General features: G+C 44.0%; 5 protein-coding genes across 10 annotated transcripts; 3 read left to right on the top strand and 2 right to left on the bottom strand.

The window, feature by feature from the left end:
- Nucleotides 1-214: 214 nt before the first annotated feature.
- On the top strand, nucleotides 215-625 carry LOC117138596 (39S ribosomal protein L34, mitochondrial). The gene is made up of 2 exons (XM_033300778.1): nucleotides 215-293; nucleotides 366-625. The coding sequence occupies exons 1-2, from the start codon at nucleotides 271-273 to the stop codon at nucleotides 586-588; spliced, it is 246 nt and encodes an 81-aa protein (XP_033156669.1). The 5' UTR covers nucleotides 215-270; the 3' UTR covers nucleotides 589-625.
- LOC117138593 (polynucleotide 5'-hydroxyl-kinase NOL9) lies at nucleotides 594-3,917 on the bottom strand. The gene is made up of 4 exons (XM_033300774.1): nucleotides 3,394-3,917; nucleotides 3,122-3,334; nucleotides 981-3,068; nucleotides 594-922 (listed from the first exon to the last, which is right to left on the bottom strand). The coding sequence occupies exons 1-4, from the start codon at nucleotides 3,809-3,811 to the stop codon at nucleotides 657-659; spliced, it is 2,985 nt and encodes a 994-aa protein (XP_033156665.1). The 5' UTR covers nucleotides 3,812-3,917; the 3' UTR covers nucleotides 594-656.
- Nucleotides 3,918-4,041: 124 nt separating this feature from the next.
- LOC117138595 (ras-like GTP-binding protein Rho1) lies at nucleotides 4,042-8,413 on the top strand. The gene is made up of 5 exons (XM_033300776.1): nucleotides 4,042-4,237; nucleotides 4,899-5,062; nucleotides 6,297-6,446; nucleotides 6,925-7,005; nucleotides 7,068-8,413. The coding sequence occupies exons 2-5, from the start codon at nucleotides 4,907-4,909 to the stop codon at nucleotides 7,257-7,259; spliced, it is 579 nt and encodes a 192-aa protein (XP_033156667.1). The 5' UTR covers nucleotides 4,042-4,237; nucleotides 4,899-4,906; the 3' UTR covers nucleotides 7,260-8,413.
- A 147-nt stretch (nucleotides 8,414-8,560) lies between these two features.
- Nucleotides 8,561-11,184, bottom strand: LOC117138594 (GTP-binding protein Rit2). Its single transcript, XM_033300775.1, has 3 exons — nucleotides 10,807-11,184; nucleotides 10,552-10,608; nucleotides 8,561-10,463 (listed from the first exon to the last, which is right to left on the bottom strand). Exons 1-3 carry the CDS (start codon nucleotides 11,024-11,026, stop codon nucleotides 9,946-9,948), a joined length of 795 nt encoding a protein of 264 aa, XP_033156666.1. The 5' UTR covers nucleotides 11,027-11,184; the 3' UTR covers nucleotides 8,561-9,945.
- Nucleotides 11,185-11,673: 489 nt separating this feature from the next.
- LOC117135933 (aspartyl/asparaginyl beta-hydroxylase) lies at nucleotides 11,674-18,174 on the top strand. 6 transcript variants are annotated; one of them, XM_033296506.1, is made up of 15 exons: nucleotides 11,679-11,852; nucleotides 12,693-12,746; nucleotides 12,932-13,117; nucleotides 13,172-13,330; nucleotides 13,384-13,712; nucleotides 13,775-13,900; nucleotides 13,967-14,147; nucleotides 14,356-14,433; nucleotides 14,950-15,057; nucleotides 15,209-15,652; nucleotides 15,949-16,043; nucleotides 16,519-16,759; nucleotides 16,818-16,923; nucleotides 16,976-17,701; nucleotides 17,758-18,174. In XM_033296506.1, exons 1-15 carry the CDS (start codon nucleotides 11,801-11,803, stop codon nucleotides 17,906-17,908), a joined length of 3,036 nt encoding a protein of 1,011 aa, XP_033152397.1. In that variant the 5' UTR covers nucleotides 11,679-11,800; the 3' UTR covers nucleotides 17,909-18,174. The 6 variants fall into 6 exon arrangements, with proteins under 6 accessions (XP_033152401.1, XP_033152400.1, XP_033152397.1 ...); XM_033296511.1 differs by lacking the exon at nucleotides 12,693-12,746; XM_033296507.1 differs by lacking the exons at nucleotides 14,356-14,433; nucleotides 14,950-15,057; nucleotides 15,209-15,652 and having other exon boundaries at nucleotides 11,681-11,852.
- The last annotated feature ends 105 nt before the right edge of the window (nucleotides 18,175-18,279 follow it).

An 18,279-nucleotide genomic window follows, 5' to 3' on the forward strand; every position in this document is an offset into this window, starting at 1 on the left:
AGTTGAATTGTTTTTAGTCATTTTCCGATCCATTCAATAATAAACGTTTTAATTAATTTGTCCTCGTATGCTGTTGTTCTATTTGACCAATATTATGACTTTTATTTTAATTGCAATAAATGTAATGTAATGCATTTTACATGCTAATGTAAAGTGGCATTGCAGCTGAGTTCGAAATTTCGTAACCATTGATCTGGCAACGCCAAAGCGGCTTACCGGCTGTTCAGGCTTCGGACTTCGTGCGGTCATACTAACTGGAAATTACTTAACATGCTGCAGGGAATGCTCCAAAGGCAAGTAAATAATAATAATAATGAATAAACCATGTATTTTGAGTGGTATAATAACAATTAATGACATTGCAGGACCTGCCTGGCGGTTGTCAGCACCGCACAAACTCTAATCGTCCGGGATAAGCACGCTTTCAATCGGGCGGTGCTGAAACCGAAAGTACGCTGCCATTTTCCGAAACCCATGGAGGTGAAGAGAATCAATGTCCACGGCTGGGATGCGAGGATGTCGACGCCCGAGGGACGACGAGTGCTGATGAACCGGATCCTTAAAGGACGCCACAATTTGTCACACTAGCCTTCTGTTAATAAACCTAACTTTATTTACAAAGTTATCCGATTGCGATTGCTTCAGTAAGCTCAGTTTTAGTTTCGTTGATTAGCTGGTACTCCCAGAAAGGCTGGCGCTCGATGGTAGATCTGCTGGATACTCTTCGAAGATTTCGAATCGTCAAGTATGAACACGAAGGGCACACTGCTGGACACACCTTGACCCTGATCCCGGAGGAAGCCCTGCGGCAGGACCTGTTCTCCGCCGAGGATAAGACAATCCACCAGGGACATCTTTTGTAGCGGCATTGCTGGCACCAGGTATAACTCCTTGCGCTCGTAGTCGATGGCGCGAACCACACCTAGAAGAATTTAGGAATTCAATTAATAAGCCACAAAAGAACGTGGATATATACAAACCTATTCCCAAACATTGGGCCAGACCTTCCCCGTGATGGCACAGATATACTACATTAGCCTCCATGCCTCGAATCAGTTCCTCGCGCGAGTAACTCTTGCTGGTGGGATGCAGTATCTGAAGGGATTCCAAAGACACTCCCAACGGCTCGCAGTCTGTGAGAGATTTGGCATTTCCAGTCAGGCACGAACTGAGACGTGCCAGAAGGTTGGAGTACCGCATGTCCTTTGCGCTGAGACTCCAAGTTCCTTTTTCCTTTGCAGGCACTGCACTGAGCAGCTTATGGAGCGTGTATTTTGGTACTTCCTTGATCTTGAACTCCTCCGCACAGTATATTATTGGTTTTATCTGCGACAGACTGCTCTGGTCGAGGGCAGAATCAAAGTTATTGATTGGAATTGGACTGGCAATCTGTACAAGATCCGTGGGACGAATGCGATCCACCAGCAGAGCCATCAATTCGATACCAAAGCCCTTGTTATAGCCCATCGTATTTATCAGCCAAGGAATATTTGAATACTTGGCATCGTTCTGAATGTTTTGGACTAGCTGAATAACTGCTCGGGCATACTGCTCTGCGCACAAGACAATGTTGGTGTGGCCCACGACAATGGCATGTTCCGGCTGCCTGTTGTACAGGAAGCCCGGTCCCAGAAGGGGCTCATCAATTACGGTGCAAGAAATAGTCTGCGGAACAAATATTTCCGGTTGACCAATGTCCAGGTCGATGAGCAGCATGGATGGGAACTGACCCAGATTTCGGTTGATGAGGTAACGCAATAAACTAGACTTTCCGACGCCCTTACCACCGGCTACCATTATCCGGCTCGTTGCATGCATCTTTAACTTATTCCAAACCTGCGGAACTTGCAGAGTCCGCTTTTGATCGCTCGATTGAATCAGACAGTGCAACAGGGTTTCACTGTGGCTAAATGGTCGATTGGAAGAATTGACCAGTGGGAACACATTTTGCGCCATGTGCTTGCCAAAGGTGTCGACGAGCTGCTGTGCACTTGTGTTTCGGTGGAGCAGTACTATTGCATTCGTCTGACGCTGAAAGCTGGTCTTAATCCTGTCTAGCTGGGCGCGTGTGAAGTTCTTGTTGAGTTCTTCCCAATCGACCTCATCTTTTAGAGGTTTTTTAGTCTTGGTTGGCGAAATAGATACCCAATTAAGGCCTTTAGGAGAATAAATGGTGATAGCTTCGTGCCTGCGTGCTTTGTAACCATTAACTGATATTTGACCGCAGAGTAGAGTCAGCACTAGTGTGCCATAAACTTCGAGGTCCTCCTTAATCACGGCCAGCACATGATTGCTCTTCAGACTGTTCTCAAAGACGCTAAGCTCAGTGGGATTTGCTTGCGGATTTCTGTAAAACGGGGCATCGCTTAGTTTGAGATCATTTTCCTTTTCGGGTGTTACAACTTCAGGCAGTGATACCTCGGCATTCTCTTCGTTTGCAATAGCAGCTTCAGACTCCTTCTTTGAGGGCTCACTGATTGAGTGACCTACAACAGTCACCACAGAACTTGACTGTTTTATAAGTTCTTGCTTTTTTTCCACAGGGGGATCGTCGAAGATTTCCTCTATAATAAGCGGCTCTCTTTGCATACCGACAGGTGGATCATCAAAGAATCCCTCAATGTCGGGAGGCTCATAAGTTGAATCGAAGTCGTCGCTGTCGAAGAAATCGCTTCCGTATTCTTCACTATCGCTGTCACTAACATCCTCCGTATCGCTATCTTCACTGTAAAAATCTCCGTCACTATCATAGTCTGCGCTGCTTGTGTCTTCACTGTCAGACACTTCGCTGTCAAATTCCTCAGATCCAAAGTCATCGCTATCTCGTGGCTCATAATCAATGTCCTCTTCGTCGCTGTCAGTTTCTTCCTGTGCTCCCTTAAATACCTCAATCTTTCGAACTGTTCCACTGCCATCGCCATTCAACAAAAGACCTTGGTATTCTTCGTGTTCAAAAGGAGGAAGAATATCTGATACTTTGTATTCGGGGCCTTTGCCTTTGGCCTTAAAAATCTTCGGGTGTTTAAGAAATGTCTTGTCTATTTCTTCAACTACATCGTTTTCAGAGTCTAAAAAATATAGTTTAAGTTAAAAAACAAGTTTGATATTAAAAATTGCTTACCACTTTCAATTAAATAATCGTCTTCTTCACTCCAATCATCTAAAGAATTCATTTCAGTGTCACTTAATTCCTCTTTGGCAATTATCTCGACTATTTTACCATTTTGTACAACCTTCAATGAGCTCTTGGCTCCATTTACCTTTTGTTTCTTAGGTAAACTTGCTTTTTTTGTGTTATTAGAAGTCTTAACTTTAGTTTTCTTAGGAACTGATTCTGAAAAATATATATATATTAAAATAAATTCAGGTTGTAATTCTAGATCTAATGCATACCTATCCTATGAACCTTGGGAATAGGAGGAAGCTTAGCACTTTTGCTTTTTGCAGCAGATTTTTTAGCTGCAACATTTGAGGATTTATTTAAAGGATTCTTTTTAGGTAGGGTATCATCCTTTTTAAGCCTCTTCTGGGATGGAAAACTGTCTGGCTTCGACACATTATTGGAAAGAGGCCGCTTTGTGCCGGCTGCCTTATTTTTCTTGGATTTTTTGGGCGACTCCATCTGCGTTTTTTGAATCATTGCTTCCAAAATCTTTTCAGGTTTGCTGGCCACCTTTGAAACAACTTTTTTCTTTGGAGCAGCAGGTCGGTGCTGTGGGTTTTCCGGCTTACGGCGGCCAGAGGCTAGTTCTCGCTGTTCGGTGAGCTGGAAGCTCAGCTGCATTTCTTTCAGAATATGTTTGTCAAGCATTCCTTTTCAGTTTTTGCTTGAACTACAAACACTTAATTCCCGGGCCATGCGACTGCATATTTAAGAAGAAGAGGAAGAATAACATATGTGCGGTGTTACCAGTCGTGGTCGGTCATGGCAATAAGGCGCACAGAGTTGCCATCGATGAGAACTATCGATTGGGTTAATAACAGCCCTGCGCTCGAAGGCGTTGGTTGGTCATCGAGCGTTCATCCCGCTACCGAGAAATGAAACGGATGAACATTGTTCATCGTCATTTTGCATGGGAAAAAATCGTCGAGTTCAATTCGAATTTTTGTAATTGCATTAACTTTTATACGATATAGCTAAACGGTAGACGCATAAGAATCAACAAATTTGTGCCATTTTGTAAGCAAATTAAGTGTCGAATTCGTGCTGAGTGTTGTGAAATCACCAATATAAATTGTAAGTGGCCGAAAGAGCAGAAGTGAAAAAATTCCACACAGCACGCACACAAATGCACGCACGCCCAGCCAGAGGCGCACAGACACACGCACACACACACACAGCCATACGTACCGAGAGTGGATGATGAGATGTTTTTGGAATAAAGTGCGAGCGGGACGGGGCGCGGAGAGAGGAGTTTCCTGGAGTGTTGGAGAGAGGGGTGGAGAAGCGGGCGGCCCTATGACGCGACCAAAATGAAAATGCGAATGCGAAAAACCGTAAAGAAAAACGGGAAAAACTCGGCTAACGGACAATGGACAATGGCCAGATAAGAAAGAACCCCACACTTTATACTATTAGATCGCCGTCCAGCCGCAAGTATGACTAAGTGTGTGCGCGAGCGGGAGAGGGCTATCGGAAAAGAGAGCGAGCGCGCGAGTGTATTTGTGTGTGTGTCCACCAGTGTGCGTGTGACTGTATGCGAGTGTGTGTGTGGCTTTTTCATTTTGATAATTTTTTGAACAGGCGCTCGTTCAGTTTTCGCGAATATATAAAACAGAACGGCTGACTCGGGTTCGGAATCGAAAATTGTATTCGGATTCAGAATCGGACTCGGAATCCTCGGGCATCCGCTGCACTTGCATTGCATCTAGCTACAGTTTGATTTTGCCTTTTGCAGAACTTCCAATGACGACGATTCGCAAGAAATTGGTAATTGTCGGCGACGGTGCCTGCGGTAAAACTTGCCTTCTGATTGTCTTCAGCAAAGATCAGTTCCCCGAGGTCTATGTGCCCACCGTATTCGAGAATTATGTGGCCGACATCGAGGTGGATGGCAAACAGGTAAGCCCCTTTTCCCGGACAGCCCCGCCCCTCCCCTAACTTCCCGACCCGTCCGCCACTCTGAATGCCACCCCCAGCCGGCGGCTGACCCCCCTTCCCCCTGATAACCCCACCCTGCCACCCAAGTGATAATCATCTGATCTCGTTTTATAATTTGTGTGCATTCTCAATTCATTCCGTTTTCAAGTGCGCGTATCCTCCTTACACTTTCCACCCGCCTCTGTGTGCGAGTGTGTGTGCGGGTGTGTGTTCCCATGGGTGTGTGTTTATTGTTCTCTTGTTTGTGCCACCCACAACTTCACCCACACCTTGGTCGTTGTATTTCCTTTTATTCCCCTGTAAAATGAAATGAGTCAATATCGCCTGATGCCCAACAGACGCAACCATAAATAAAGGTGTCTGGAAAAGCAAAAGAAAAATTAAGATCATTTTTGGTTAAGTGGAGTGCAAATTTGGATTATTCCGAAGAATTTAAAGTTTTGATAGCAGTGATTAAGTCACACTTGGCCACATTTCCCCACACTTACATACACACACGCACACATGCTCAACGGAGAGTTGGCAGCACACACTCACACAAGTAGTGCTGCTCCCTTCCTTCCGCTCGTTTTCTTTTCTTTTTATTTTGTATTTGTCTTATACAAGTCCGTTGCGCACATACAGTTTAATGCGTTGCGCCGCCCCCCGCTCTTTCTGCTGCTGCTCTCGCGCGCTCTCACTCTTACTCTTTCTCCCTGCCTACCTGTACTCTCTTCTAAGGGGGGGAGCGCTCTCCCGCTCCACCGCGCACTCCCTTACTCTACGGAATGTAATGTGCGATTTCCATTGGGGCATCAAGTCATGATTTGGCTATATGTTCGTTCATATATTCCATTTGGGATCTACAGTATTTTCAGGCGCTTTTTTCGAAATAAACACTGTGTGTTTGCCTTTGCTGCGCAATATGGCGGGTTTTCAATTTTCAGTTTCTGTTTGTGTTTCTGTTTGGATAGCGTTTACATACACACAAGTTCACGTCATTCCACTTCGCCTCGCTTCGATGTGATTAATTCGTTTGGCATTTCCGTCAAGTTCCTTGCTCACACTCTCGTACTCGCACTCATGCTATCTTCAACTCGAACTTGTCCCATCCCCCTCCAAACCCGTGCCCCAAAAAGCCCCATCTATCTATAACCCTGACGACACCGCAACTGCAAGCGTAACTCTCAATTAAAATCCGCATCCGATTCTCCAGGTGGAGCTGGCCTTGTGGGATACGGCCGGGCAGGAGGACTACGACAGACTACGACCGCTGAGCTATCCCGACACTGACGTCATACTGATGTGTTTCTCAGTGGATTCACCCGATTCGCTAGAAAATATTCCTGAAAAATGGACCCCAGAGGTGAGTTCAAATGCAACAAGTAATGGTACTATACTATACAGAACTAAGAAATATAGGCAACAGATAGGTTTAGTATAGAATTTTTAACTCCAGTTAAAATATATTAAAAAGAAATTTTGAAATTAACTAATGCATTTGCTTATGATATGGAATCTTTAAGACTACGCATCTCTGTGTTGTTGTTTATGTCATTGAAGCTATCTGAATATCAAAGTGACAAAGACTGGATTTGGTATAGAACGAGGATAGATCGATAGAATTAAAGCTTATTACTAGTTGGTGATTAAATGGTCTGCTATGAGCAAATTTGCTTTGACTTTCTGAATCACTTCCTTACTTCTCATAAATGCTTTTAATTTATAATGTAGATAAGAATAAAGAAAAAGGTTCCCAATTACGAATTACTTGTTTTGGCAGTTCGACTATATGGCATCTGATATGAAAACATTATACTAATCCTTACTACATTCCTCTGCAGGTCAAACACTTTTGTCCAAATGTTCCAATCATTTTGGTAGGAAATAAGAAAGATTTGCGAAATGATCCCAACACAATTCGGGTACGTATACGCACTGTTGAACGAGTTGAACTCGCAGCACTAATCGAAACTTGACTTTACAGGATCTAGCAAAAATGAAGCAGGAGCCGGTGAAGCCGCAGGAGGGTCGCGCCATGGCCGAGAAGATTAATGCCTTTGCCTATTTGGAGTGTTCGGCTAAGTCCAAGGAGGGTGTGCGAGATGTTTTCGAGACGGCAACTAGGGCCGCGCTGCAAGTCAAAAAGAGGAAGAAGACCAGATGCCTTTTGCTCTAAAAGAGCAAATCAACAACATGAAAATCTTTACCACACACACACACACAGCAACAACAACAGCATAAACACACACACACACATACACACCTTTTACAACAATAACGAGCTGAACAACAACCACTCAACAACAACAACATCAAGAACAACCAGAACATCGGATACACGAAGCTGCACCACCACCACCCAACAGCAACAACAACATGAGCAGAAAACAGAGAGCTTGAGCTAGAAGATCAGCGGAGGAGGGATGCAGCGAGATATAAGGGAAGGCAGCACCAAGTAGAATGTCAAATGCGGATTTGATTTTATATACAGTCTAGTGTAGTTATAAACCGAAGTAAACAACAGTAATAACTCTGGCATTATTATTTGTAAAACTAGGGCAGAGCAGATCAATCAGTCAGCCACTGCAAGCGAAATATATATCGATATATGTAAACATATTCAAGTTGTGTCCGTTTCTGTCCACCCCCTCCTCCTAGATGTATGTTATTATTTCGTTAACTGTGTTGTCAAGTGTAGTCGGCTGTGGCTGGACGAGATTGTGTCGTATGCGAGGGTGAGTGAGTCAGGTGAATCAGTGGAATTAGAAACAGAATCGGAAGTTGGATCCCGGGGTCCAAGGAGGTCGTAGGCGTCAAGATGAGAGTTATGTTCCCATTAAATCTATCAGATACAGAGAGACCACGCCGCCAATAGGAGTTGGAAGCGAAACTACATTACAAGAGCCGAACTAAACACAAAACAAAACAAAACAAAAACGATAAATGTTTATTTAACTAAACGTAAGCCACAAATGAGATGCATTCAGTTTTCGCGTGGGAGATGCTAAGAGGGAAAATTTTTGATGAAGTGAAAAACTATTTCGAGCGCATTAAGCGAGTTTTTAATATTTGTACTTTGCATTAAAACGAGTGGAAAACATAAAAAAAAGATACTACAAAACAACCAAACAACTATATGAAGAGTATTTTATGATTTTATAAAATACGATTATACATATAATTATACTATACAGTACATATGTGTATGTCTCTTTTTTGTATTTTGTACCGTCAATCGTGTAATTCTCACACAGAAGTTGAAAAACTCGAAGATGCATCAGATACAACCAAACTATATTATACTTATGAATAAACAGTACATTTGATCTACTCTTGGTTTAACTAACTGTTTTATTTGGCGGGGCATTGAATTTTATTTTAAAAAAATGTTGGATTTGCCAAGATAATGGACTTTTTCCGGGGAATACCCGCCCTTTAAAGTCGAAACACACATCTTTAACGGGGTTAAAAAAATCTTTATTGAGGGTATTGTTTTTGTTTAATTTGTGCTTTTGTATTTTATTTTTTTTTACATTTAAAATGTACATAACATTATGAATCAAAATGTTTTGGTTTTTCATCGATTAGGTATTAGGTTTCAATATTATTCCCGAACAGGTATGTCGTTTTCGAAACAACATGGACACGACACATTGCTTTGAACATCTAGTTCCCAAGCCTTTTCTCTTAAAACGTACTTTTTATCGCTTAACTTTCGGCGAAAGCATTTCTATTATATTTCTACCCGCATTTGATTCGTTTTCTTGTTGGAGCTGTTGTTTTTTTGTTTGTCAGTCGATCTGTTTGGTTCGAACGGTTGCAGGATTCGCAATAACAATTAATTATTAGTAATTATGGGTAGTCCATTCAACTGTTTTTGGGATCATGTAACAAACAGAGTAATTAAAGCCGTGTTAGTATTTCGTTTCTGGTGATGCAGTTAACATTGATGAGAGGAACTCATGGTGAATGCTTAGAGAACGTGATGTGTGGTTTTGCTTGTGGTAAAAGTAATCAACAGATTTCGTTAAACTAATAATAAATAAACTTAGGCGTAACACGTGTGTCCTTAACAATATAAACAATAAACTTTTCTCAAACTTAAACAACAAATGCATCGGCTGTCGTGGACTTAAATTATCAATTTGGGCTTGGATCTGAACAAACGCACATTCTCATTCATATTTCATAATTTGCAATGTTCCCGCGTTTTACATACTTAGGTCGATCGATCGTTTTATAATATTAGTATACATTAAATTCAACATTTATTCGATTAGTTAAATGTGTGGCTCGTGTCGCGTATGTCATGTGCGTGTATTCTGGGTAAATACGTACATACATAAGTTTAAAAATCCTCCAATTCTCTGCCCTTCGCACCTGGCAATTGGCTGTTGGGTTAATCTCCTGGCTAGGATTCAGAGTTGTTAAGATTGTTAGTTGGGGAACTGCCCCTCGATCTTGCTGAATTTAAATGCTTTTGAGCTTTAGCCAATTGCCACACTTGCTTAATCGCTCTCGTCTAGGAATCAACGTTAGTAATATTTACTACATAAACATATGTACGTGCATTGTTAATATGTATCTTTTGGATCGGTGCTTAAACGTATTGATATACTCTATCGCTGATCTACTGCCTCGCTATCCTTTCCGGCCAACAACAAGTACTTTAAATAGTTTCCGTAACAAATAATAAATAAACCACTGTGGCCATTAACAATTAGTTATCTGCTCCTCGATCGGTTACTTCTCTCTTGTATGTTGTATCTGATGGGTATGTGCTATATACAAAATATAGCGAACAAAAGTTACTTGGTTTTGTGGTTAATATTGCACTCGTTTCCAGGAATCCGCATCCTGGTCTAGTTTAGGTTTCGTCTGCGACGGAAAACCAATGCGAAAATGGATCGGATGCGCCACCAGCGACTTCGTCGCCCCGTGTGAATCTTTTCCGAATTGGAGTCCGTACCCAGGGCCTTGTGCATTTCCTTGCGCCGAATTTCGCGGACCAGCGTGTAGAATGCCTCGTCGATGTAATGACGCAGTGCAGCCGATGTCTCAAAGAACGGACAGCCGAACTGGTTGGCCAGATTCCGGCCCTCCTCGGTGGTCACGCGTCGCTGCGACTCCAGGTCCACCTTGTTGGCAATCAGAACCAGCGGAATGTCCTCGGACAGGCGGACACGGGTTATTAGTTTCCTGTACTCGGAGGCCTCCTGGAAGCTGTGGCGGTCGGTGACCGAGTAGCAAATGATGAAACCTTCGCCGCAACGCATGTATTGGTCCCGCATGGCCGTGAACTCCACCTGGCCGGCGGTGTCAAGGATGTCGAGCAGGGCGGCCTCATTGTCGATGACCGCCTGTTGCTGGTAGGAGTCCTCTGCGGCGAAAAAAAAAAACCGGTATACATTTAGTGGGGTTGTGGGGGCTTCGCCTTAGACGCCTTGCGCACCCTGCGCCTTACTCACCAATTGTGGGGTCGTGGTAGTCCAGGAAACTGTGGCTCACGAACTGAAGGGTGACAGCTGTTCGGGTTTCGTCGTCGTTTTCAGAGGGCGTTGGGAGTGGTGGTTGTTGGAGTTTCGTGGGTGTCGGTGGTGCGGGGGTCAAAACAAAGCGTAAAAGAAATTGAGATAATTTATTGATTTTTCGCAGCCCCAATCAAAGTGCGCAGTGATAACTCGGCATTTTCTTTTGGCTAATCCATGGCTAGAGTAGCTCACCTGACTTTCCCACGCCACCGTCGCCGAGGATGACGATCTTGTAGACCCGCAGACCGCCGCGCATATTCTGCGGCGGCACCGGAGGCGGCTTGACCAGGCTCCCGTTGTCCCTGTGGTCGCTGGGCACCCGCATCGAGTCCGTGTCGGCGGCACTGGTGCAGGACCTCAGCTTGCTGGATCGCTTCAGGGCCGCACAGCCGATGGACATGTCGCCGGCCATAATACCGCTGACCTCGCGGATTTAGACCTGGTCCGTGTCGGTCCTAGTCCCGTTCGATCGGATCACACGGAGAACCTCTGCACCGCCGTCGCCAATTGTGTATTATTTTCTTGTTTTTTTCTTGGTCGGGGTTGGTTCTCTTCGAGATGGGCGCGTGACGAAAGTCTCTAACGATACTGGCGACTGCAGTGCGCATGAATTTGAATGCCATACGATATTTAAAATAAGCTAATATTCTAATTTTTATTTCTTTACTTAAAGTTAATATCTTGAGGAAAATACATTTTAAATAAAGATTGTGGTTGTGTCTATGCGCTACATAGACATATAATATGAAAATTCCACGAGTAACAGAAAAAATTACATTTGTGTTTTCTAAACTGTTAAAATTAACTAACTATCTAACTGTTAAAATTAAATTCAATCTATTGGCACAACACTACTTAAAATAAAACATAAATATGACAATTAAATAAATTTATAAATAATACTTATTATGTAAATTTATTTTTAGAGAGCTGTCATGAGTTTTCATCCAAAACAATAAAATTGCCTTTACTGCCCAGCTGTCATCTCTAGCTTTCATCATTCCCGCCGGATCTGGCAACACCAGTGTCACTTTATAAATAATTTTCCCACGGTGCGAGCGGTATTTGCATTTAGTAACGTGCTGTTCGTCGATCCAGATCGCCCGTTTTGCCCGGTCCGCTCGAAAAGGAAAAACAAACACTCTCCATTGAATTGGCATAGGTTTAAGTGCCTTTAGTGAGCAAAATGTCAGGCGATGTGCAGCCGCGTAAGCGCAAGGATAAGCGCCGAAAACGCGGTAAGTCCCTGTTACGGTACTTTTACTTACCATCATTCTCGAATGGACCGTTATTTGGTGTGAAAATCGGTTTTGTCTTTTCGCCGCCGCCGCGTAGCAAGCAGTTCATTTCTTTTATTAGCATAATAATATTGTCGAGTGCCTTTAAAAATAACTTTGCCCTATTATATAAAATTATACATCTCGCCTGTTTTCTGTCGCTATGCGTGTGCCGATCGAGCAGGAAAATATATATGCATGACATGTGTGCGGGCGGGGAAGGCGGGAGGTAGACCATAAAGTGGGTATTTCGATCGGGAGCCAAAGAAAAAGGGCATTGAATCGGTGTGCAAAAATCGAGAAAAAACAAGAAGAGTGGTTTTCCCAGATTTATTTATCTTTTGTCCCAAGGCAAACACAGATGTTTCGTTGTCCCTGGGATATCCTCTTATTGCTATCTCCCTCTGCCACTCTTTCTCTCTATTGCTCTCTTCTCTGCGTTATCTTTCTCTCATTGGAGAATGGAGAGCTCGTCACCTCGTCGGCAAATTAATTCCAATGCAACAGAGATCGAGATTCACATACGTAGATACTAGATACCAAATGATGATGCTTCCGTAAAGATTCTGGGGCCATTACACCCACGGCACCGAAATAAGTAGCCACGATGGTGCATATATGTAGATATAAATGTGTAAAGCCATTTAATTTCACTTGGCCAACTGCCCAAGAGCATGACTGGCGGCTTCTTTGTTTATCGTTGCGCATATTTAGGCATAAACAATTCCCCCCGCCCGGCGCCGTCTTATCAGCTTGTAATGCCGGTATAGTATGTCTCATTGTAACTAACTTTTCGTCTAGATGATCGCAAGTCCGAGGGCGATGTGACTGTTCTGCGTCAGTCCAGTTTTCAAGGTAGAGAAATAGATCCCCCTATATGTAGTTTTCCCAACACACCCCGGAATGCTTTGCCAAATTAATTGAATGTCTCGCTCAGTTACTAAATCCAAGTAAAACACTCGAAGGTGGATTCAATTAAACTGTTTGTAATCACATGTGTTATTTTTATTATTCACTATCATGCAAATGTCGGATCTCAGATGACGACGAATCTTCGCACGGCGTTCACATTACAAAGATGGGAAACGATGATCTCCACCTGCACGTGCACCACGATCACGGAACTGGCGGTCACTGGTGCGCCAAGATCATATTCTTCGCCCTGATGGCAGTGCTCCTAAGTTTGGTGGGTCTGATCATCATGGAGAATCGCGGACTGGAGGATCGTAAGTTATACAATTCTCAGAAATTTGAAATGTACTTATACCGGTTTATTTCAGTGGACACTCCTCTGTCGGAGTCTCGGTTCTCGAAAGTTTTTGATGGCTGGGTAGACGAACATCGGGATGAGCATGATGGTCACGATGTGCAGGAACCCTCTGGAGAGGCGTTAGATGATCACGATGAACACGACGACCATGATGATCATGAAGAGGAAGGTATGTTAATATAAATGAATATAAACTCTTATAAATAAATAAAAACATTTCAGAAGAAGAGCCACTCTCAGAAGAATTAGAAGAAGAACTGGAGGAAGAGGAACAGCCAACTGAGGAGGATGAGCCAGCGACAGATGATGAAGATGAGGAGGATGAAGATGAGGAGAACAATGCGGGTGAAAACATAACTGCCGAGGATGCGGAGGAGGAGGATAACGATGACGACGGCACCGTAGAGGCAACTGTGGAAGCTACCACTGAAGCCACTACGGAAGCCACTGGCGAATATGAAGCTGAAGAAGATGAAGACGATGAGGATGAAGCAGCAGCAGATGATGATGTTGTAGAATCCACTGAAGCTCCGCTGTCGAAAGCTGAGGAGGTATGCTCTATAGTTTGTGAAAAGATTGTGTATTTCCAAAAATTAATGTTTTATGTTCGCAGCAGGAAGACGATGATGAGGATGAGGAAGAGCAGGAGGTCGAAGAGTCAGTAGAGCCGCCAAGATCCCAATCTGCGGCACAAAGTGCTCCCGCAACATATACTAATGATGACGACGACGATGATGATGTTAGTAAAATAGTTGCTGGGTTAAATGATCTTCGTATTTGTTGCTAAATAACTTGTTTATTGCAGGATCAAGACAAAAACGATGCAGATGACGGGGATGACGACGAATTCGAGTCCCTGGATCAGCAATTTGAAAATGATCCCGAGGATACAGAGCCAGCAAAAGCAGTAGCGAGTGAGGAGCAGGATCAAGACCAGGCTGATGAGGAGGAGCCCAAGGAAGAGGGCTCCTCTTGGTTGGCATCCCGTAAGTAGCAAAGGATTGAATAGTTGAACGGTTAACGGATCTCGCAGGTTTAGAACCTTAAGAACTGACCGACTGAAATGCTCCACCTTACCAAACTGAAAGAATATGCACAACCACACACAACCAAGAACTTAGAAACCGAAATTGTACAAGAAAGTGCAAAAGGCATTTGTTTGTTTTCTCATACTAAAACCTGACTCATTTACAGTTGCCGTTAAATTTGGCGTTGGCGTTGCACTTGCCTTAGTTTCACGCCTTGTATTGATAAGGAAAAGTCCAAATACAAGTGAGTCTTCAATGCTGATCTGCTCCCCGAATCTCCGCTCTTTGTATTCCGCTCTCTGCTCTTGATCTCTATCAATCATATCCGCCAAGCACGCCAAATGTTATGCTAATCAAATAAACCATACTACGGGGAAACTTTTCAGTAACTATTACTAAGCGCCGCTTTTCGTTCTAACCCACCAAGTTAAGTTGGTTAAATCAGCAAATGACCTCATTGTCTCGTGATCTATTCTCGATGTATTAACAAAAACTAAAACAAACTCTGGGCAATGGCCTCTCTTTTTGGTTTCAACAATGAGAATCCATGGGCCCAGTCCAAATTTTGCACTTTCTTCAGTTAGCTTATTTTGATTATGATTTTATATTATTTCTTTAATCTGATTGTAGTCACAGCTTTGTTCCAATTATTATTCCACCAATGTATGTATGTACGGAAATTGTTGAATGGCTTTGTTCTTGCTCGATTAATAATCCCTTAACTCGAATAACGTTCGAATCTTCCGTGGTGAATGCATAGCTGAGGATGAGCCCGCACCAGAGACTATATTCAGGCGAAGATTGACGATTGCCACTGCTGAGGATCACATACCGGACGATGTGGAGGAGCTGCCCCTTTTGGACGATGGTTGGAGATATGAGTTATTAATTGCAAACTTCGGCTAGCCGAAGTTGCTTCCAAATCATTTGATTGACAAGTGATCTGGAAGCCTATGCTGTATGATATGCCTGGCCAAGACCAGAGTATTAACATCAGTCATATCCCATTGTCTAAAAAGAATACTCCGAGGAGGAAATCGAAATCGAAGAGGAGATCGAGGTGGAAATCAGTGACATTGATGAGGAGGAGGAAGAAGTACGTCACGAAAGCGACGACAACGTGGCCTCCATGGCCAGTTATGTGCCCGAGACCTTTGAGCAACTGAGCGCCATGTACAAGTACGCCCAGGAGCCTGCAAAGGATGCCAAACCCAAACCCGAACAGAAAGAAAAGGAGCCGGAAAAGCCAGTGGGTCACAGCGATATCTACGTGGAATACGAAGATGGGGCTATCGAGGATTTCGAGCATGACGGAGATAGCGATGAGGAGATCACCGACGAGGAGGACGAAATCTCCGACGTGGACGACGCCGATCTGATGAACCGGCTGGAGGCCAAATACGGTCGTCTGCCCGTCAAGGAGTTCGAGAGCGATCCGGACTCCGACGACCCCAGCTGGACACGTAATTACTAAACGCACAAATCACCACGTCTGTCGATGACCACCCGACTCCATTCTCCATCCAACATACTTTCGATCGATCACATAAGCTATCGCAATCATAGGCCCAACACTACTTTAAGACACACGACCAAAAACCGATCGCTTTACACATAACAGATCGTAAGTGTTAGCCGTAGGATATACAAACTGACACCTCACACAAGGTGGAGCTATCTAGGCCGTAACCGTTCAAAATTTCACACCATTGTTTTGCTCGAAATAGTGTTCTAATTCAGATTCTTAATCTCCAAATAGAAATAAAGCCGAAAGAAGCTGCAGCTGTTCCCGCAGAGAAAGACGATCCTTTCGAGCAAGAGTTGCGCAAGGCGAACGAGGAGATGATTAGGGAGGTATGTCGCAACCAAAGGTGTCTCCTTCACCTGGATTAACCCGTGAACTATATATCTTCGATATATCTCTAGCTCAACAATCACTAAAGAACATCACAACAAAAAAACACAATCTCATTTCAAAGCTTTAGTTTATGTTTGCTTGTCAAGTTCATTAGATCATATAACAGCTTAGTCATGTAAGAACAACAAAGGATAATTAATCAAATCATAGGATTTAACCCTATTCATGTATTTATAGAAACGCTCTTTTCAGGAGACACATATGGTTGGGATGAACCCACGACCAGTTACTCCAAAAACTACACACCCACTTGGAGGAAACTTTGGTCGCGGGCTCATCCTTTGACCTCCTCTCAACCGCGTTTCAATTCTTAAGAGAATGATTTTATACTAATTGCATGCTTTCGTACTTTGTCTAACCCTTTTTTTTGTGTTTTGGCTGGCGAATCGCGAACTAATATCCACCCCAAAGAACTATGCCCAAGCCCTGCGATCCTTTAACACGCTCACCACCAACTTTGCCCACGAGCCATCGGCCCATTTGGGAAGAGCCCGACTTCTGGAACTTCTGGCCAAGAAGGAGCGCAGCAATCAGCGCCTGTGGGAAGCCATCGATGCTTACAAAAGATATTTGGCCTTTGGCGAGCTTATAGCCAGCAATCTGGAGTTCAAGAACGCTGGCGAAAGCTGCATAGAGAATTTGAGATTTTTGGGTAAGTTAAACATATATTTTAATATGTTTCGCTTTCTACATTGCCTATTGAATTCCAGGTCACCACCGACAGGCAACTACCATCCACGAGCTGCTCATCAAACGTTTGCCTGAGGATCCACGGCTTCGTAACCAACTCTCACTCACCTATCTTATGGTAAACAAGTAGGTAAGACAGGCTACTTTGAGTAACAAATACTTTATGATTGTCTCCCAGTCTTCAGCAGGTTGAAAAGGTGGCTGTGGAAACCCTGAAACTTTGGCCCACCAATGCAGTGGCTCAACTTCATTATGGACTGGCGCTCAGACAGTTCCATGCTGACTACGCCAAGGCGCTGCCCTATTTAAAATATGCCGTGGAGTCTGAAGAGGAGGGCACGCAAGAGGCTTTCTTCTATTTGTCGCTTGGCGAGACCATGCAGCGCCTGTCCATGAAATCAGAAGCTCTTGAGGTGTATAGTAAAGGCGTTGCCAAAGGCTTCTTTGCCAGCCTCTATCAGAGATCGCTTTACAATGAGCCCAGGTTGAGAGCACAGCCCTTTTGGCAGCCCAAAGAAACAGGCTATGAAAGGCAGCTGGAGAAGCTGGCTCTCAATTGGCGTGCCATTCGTGATGAGGGATTAGCGCTGCTGGGAAGAAGTGGATTCTTCGAGGATGAAGCGGAACTGCTGCGCGACAAGGGAGTGTGGCAGCAGTATGAGCTATATGCCCAGGGTCGTCGGGTGAAGGACAACTGCCGCAGGGCCCCAATCACCTGTAGCCTGCTGGAGGAATTTCCCGAGTCCGCCGGCTGTCGACGTGGCCAAGTGAAGTTTAGTGTTATGCAGGCCAAGACGCATGTGTGGCCGCATTGTGGACCCACCAATTGCCGACTGAGGGCCCACCTCACGCTAGCTGCTCCGGAGCCGGAAAAAACCTCACTCCGCGTGGCGGAGCAGGAAAGGTGAGGGAAAACGACTAAACCTTTCAAATTTCATTGACTAACCACATCTGCTTTAGAACTTGGCGTGAGGGAGAACTGTTCATATTCGATGATAGCTTCGAACACGAGGTGTGGCACAACGGAAGCCAGCCACGCCTAGTGCTCATCCTGGATATGTGGCATCCGCAACTGAGTGCCGCCAAGCGCCGCAGTTTAACACCAATTTGACCGGGAATCACTTAGTTCTATTAATAGTTCCGGTTCCTAGGCCTGCAATTTAGTTAAATTTCTCCAAATCGCATCGTTCATTGTTAGTTAAATCGCCATGTTGTATAGACATTGTAATTATACCTCTTAGTCGTAAGTTCGGTTCGAATGCGTGTTTAGGCTATGTAGACGTCAATTCATCTGTGTATCATATACGATTAGCGTTGGCTGGCAGCTTACCCTCGCTTTTCTACGTGACAGAAATAAAACCTTTTAGGATTCGATAATTGTGGTTTTTATTTTATACCCATGATTACCTGAATTTGCAAATATCCCGCTCTCGGTTGAGAGATGCAGTATAAAAGTAAGCTACTGTTTTACCAATGGATATC

This window comes from Drosophila mauritiana, chromosome 2R (genome assembly GCF_004382145.1).
Source record: "Drosophila mauritiana strain mau12 chromosome 2R, ASM438214v1, whole genome shotgun sequence".
In the NCBI taxonomy this organism is placed as follows: domain Eukaryota; kingdom Metazoa; phylum Arthropoda; class Insecta; order Diptera; family Drosophilidae; genus Drosophila; species Drosophila mauritiana.

Coding starts and splice junctions, on each gene's coding strand:
- LOC117138596 (XM_033300778.1), top strand. CDS start 271: ATGCTGCAGGGAATGCTCCAAAG. Junction 294..365: donor CTGCAGGGAATGCTCCAAAG/GCAAGTAAATAA, acceptor ATGACATTGCAG/GACCTGCCTGGCGGTTGTCA.
- LOC117138593 (XM_033300774.1), bottom strand. CDS start 3,811: ATGCTTGACAAACATATTCTGAAAGAAATGCAGCTGAGCTTCCAGCTC. Junction 3,335..3,393: donor TCCCAAGGTTCATAGGATAG/GTATGCATTAGA, acceptor TATATTTTTCAG/AATCAGTTCCTAAGAAAACT. Junction 3,069..3,121: donor CGATTATTTAATTGAAAGTG/GTAAGCAATTTT, acceptor TATATTTTTTAG/ACTCTGAAAACGATGTAGTT.
- LOC117138595 (XM_033300776.1), top strand. CDS start 4,907: ATGACGACGATTCGCAAGAAATTGGTAATTGTCGGCGACGGTGCCTGC. Junction 5,063..6,296: donor TCGAGGTGGATGGCAAACAG/GTAAGCCCCTTT, acceptor CCGATTCTCCAG/GTGGAGCTGGCCTTGTGGGA. Junction 7,006..7,067: donor ATGATCCCAACACAATTCGG/GTACGTATACGC, acceptor TTGACTTTACAG/GATCTAGCAAAAATGAAGCA.
- LOC117138594 (XM_033300775.1), bottom strand. CDS start 11,026: ATGGCCGGCGACATGTCCATCGGCTGTGCGGCCCTGAAGCGATCCAGC. Junction 10,609..10,806: donor CGGTGGCGTGGGAAAGTCAG/GTGAGCTACTCT, acceptor AAACCCGAACAG/CTGTCACCCTTCAGTTCGTG. Junction 10,464..10,551: donor CTACCACGACCCCACAATTG/GTGAGTAAGGCG, acceptor TTTTCGCCGCAG/AGGACTCCTACCAGCAACAG.
- LOC117135933 (XM_033296506.1), top strand. CDS start 11,801: ATGTCAGGCGATGTGCAGCCGCGTAAGCGCAAGGATAAGCGCCGAAAA. Junction 13,331..13,383: donor TGATGATCATGAAGAGGAAG/GTATGTTAATAT, acceptor AAAACATTTCAG/AAGAAGAGCCACTCTCAGAA. Junction 13,901..13,966: donor ATGACGACGACGATGATGAT/GTTAGTAAAATA, acceptor TGTTTATTGCAG/GATCAAGACAAAAACGATGC.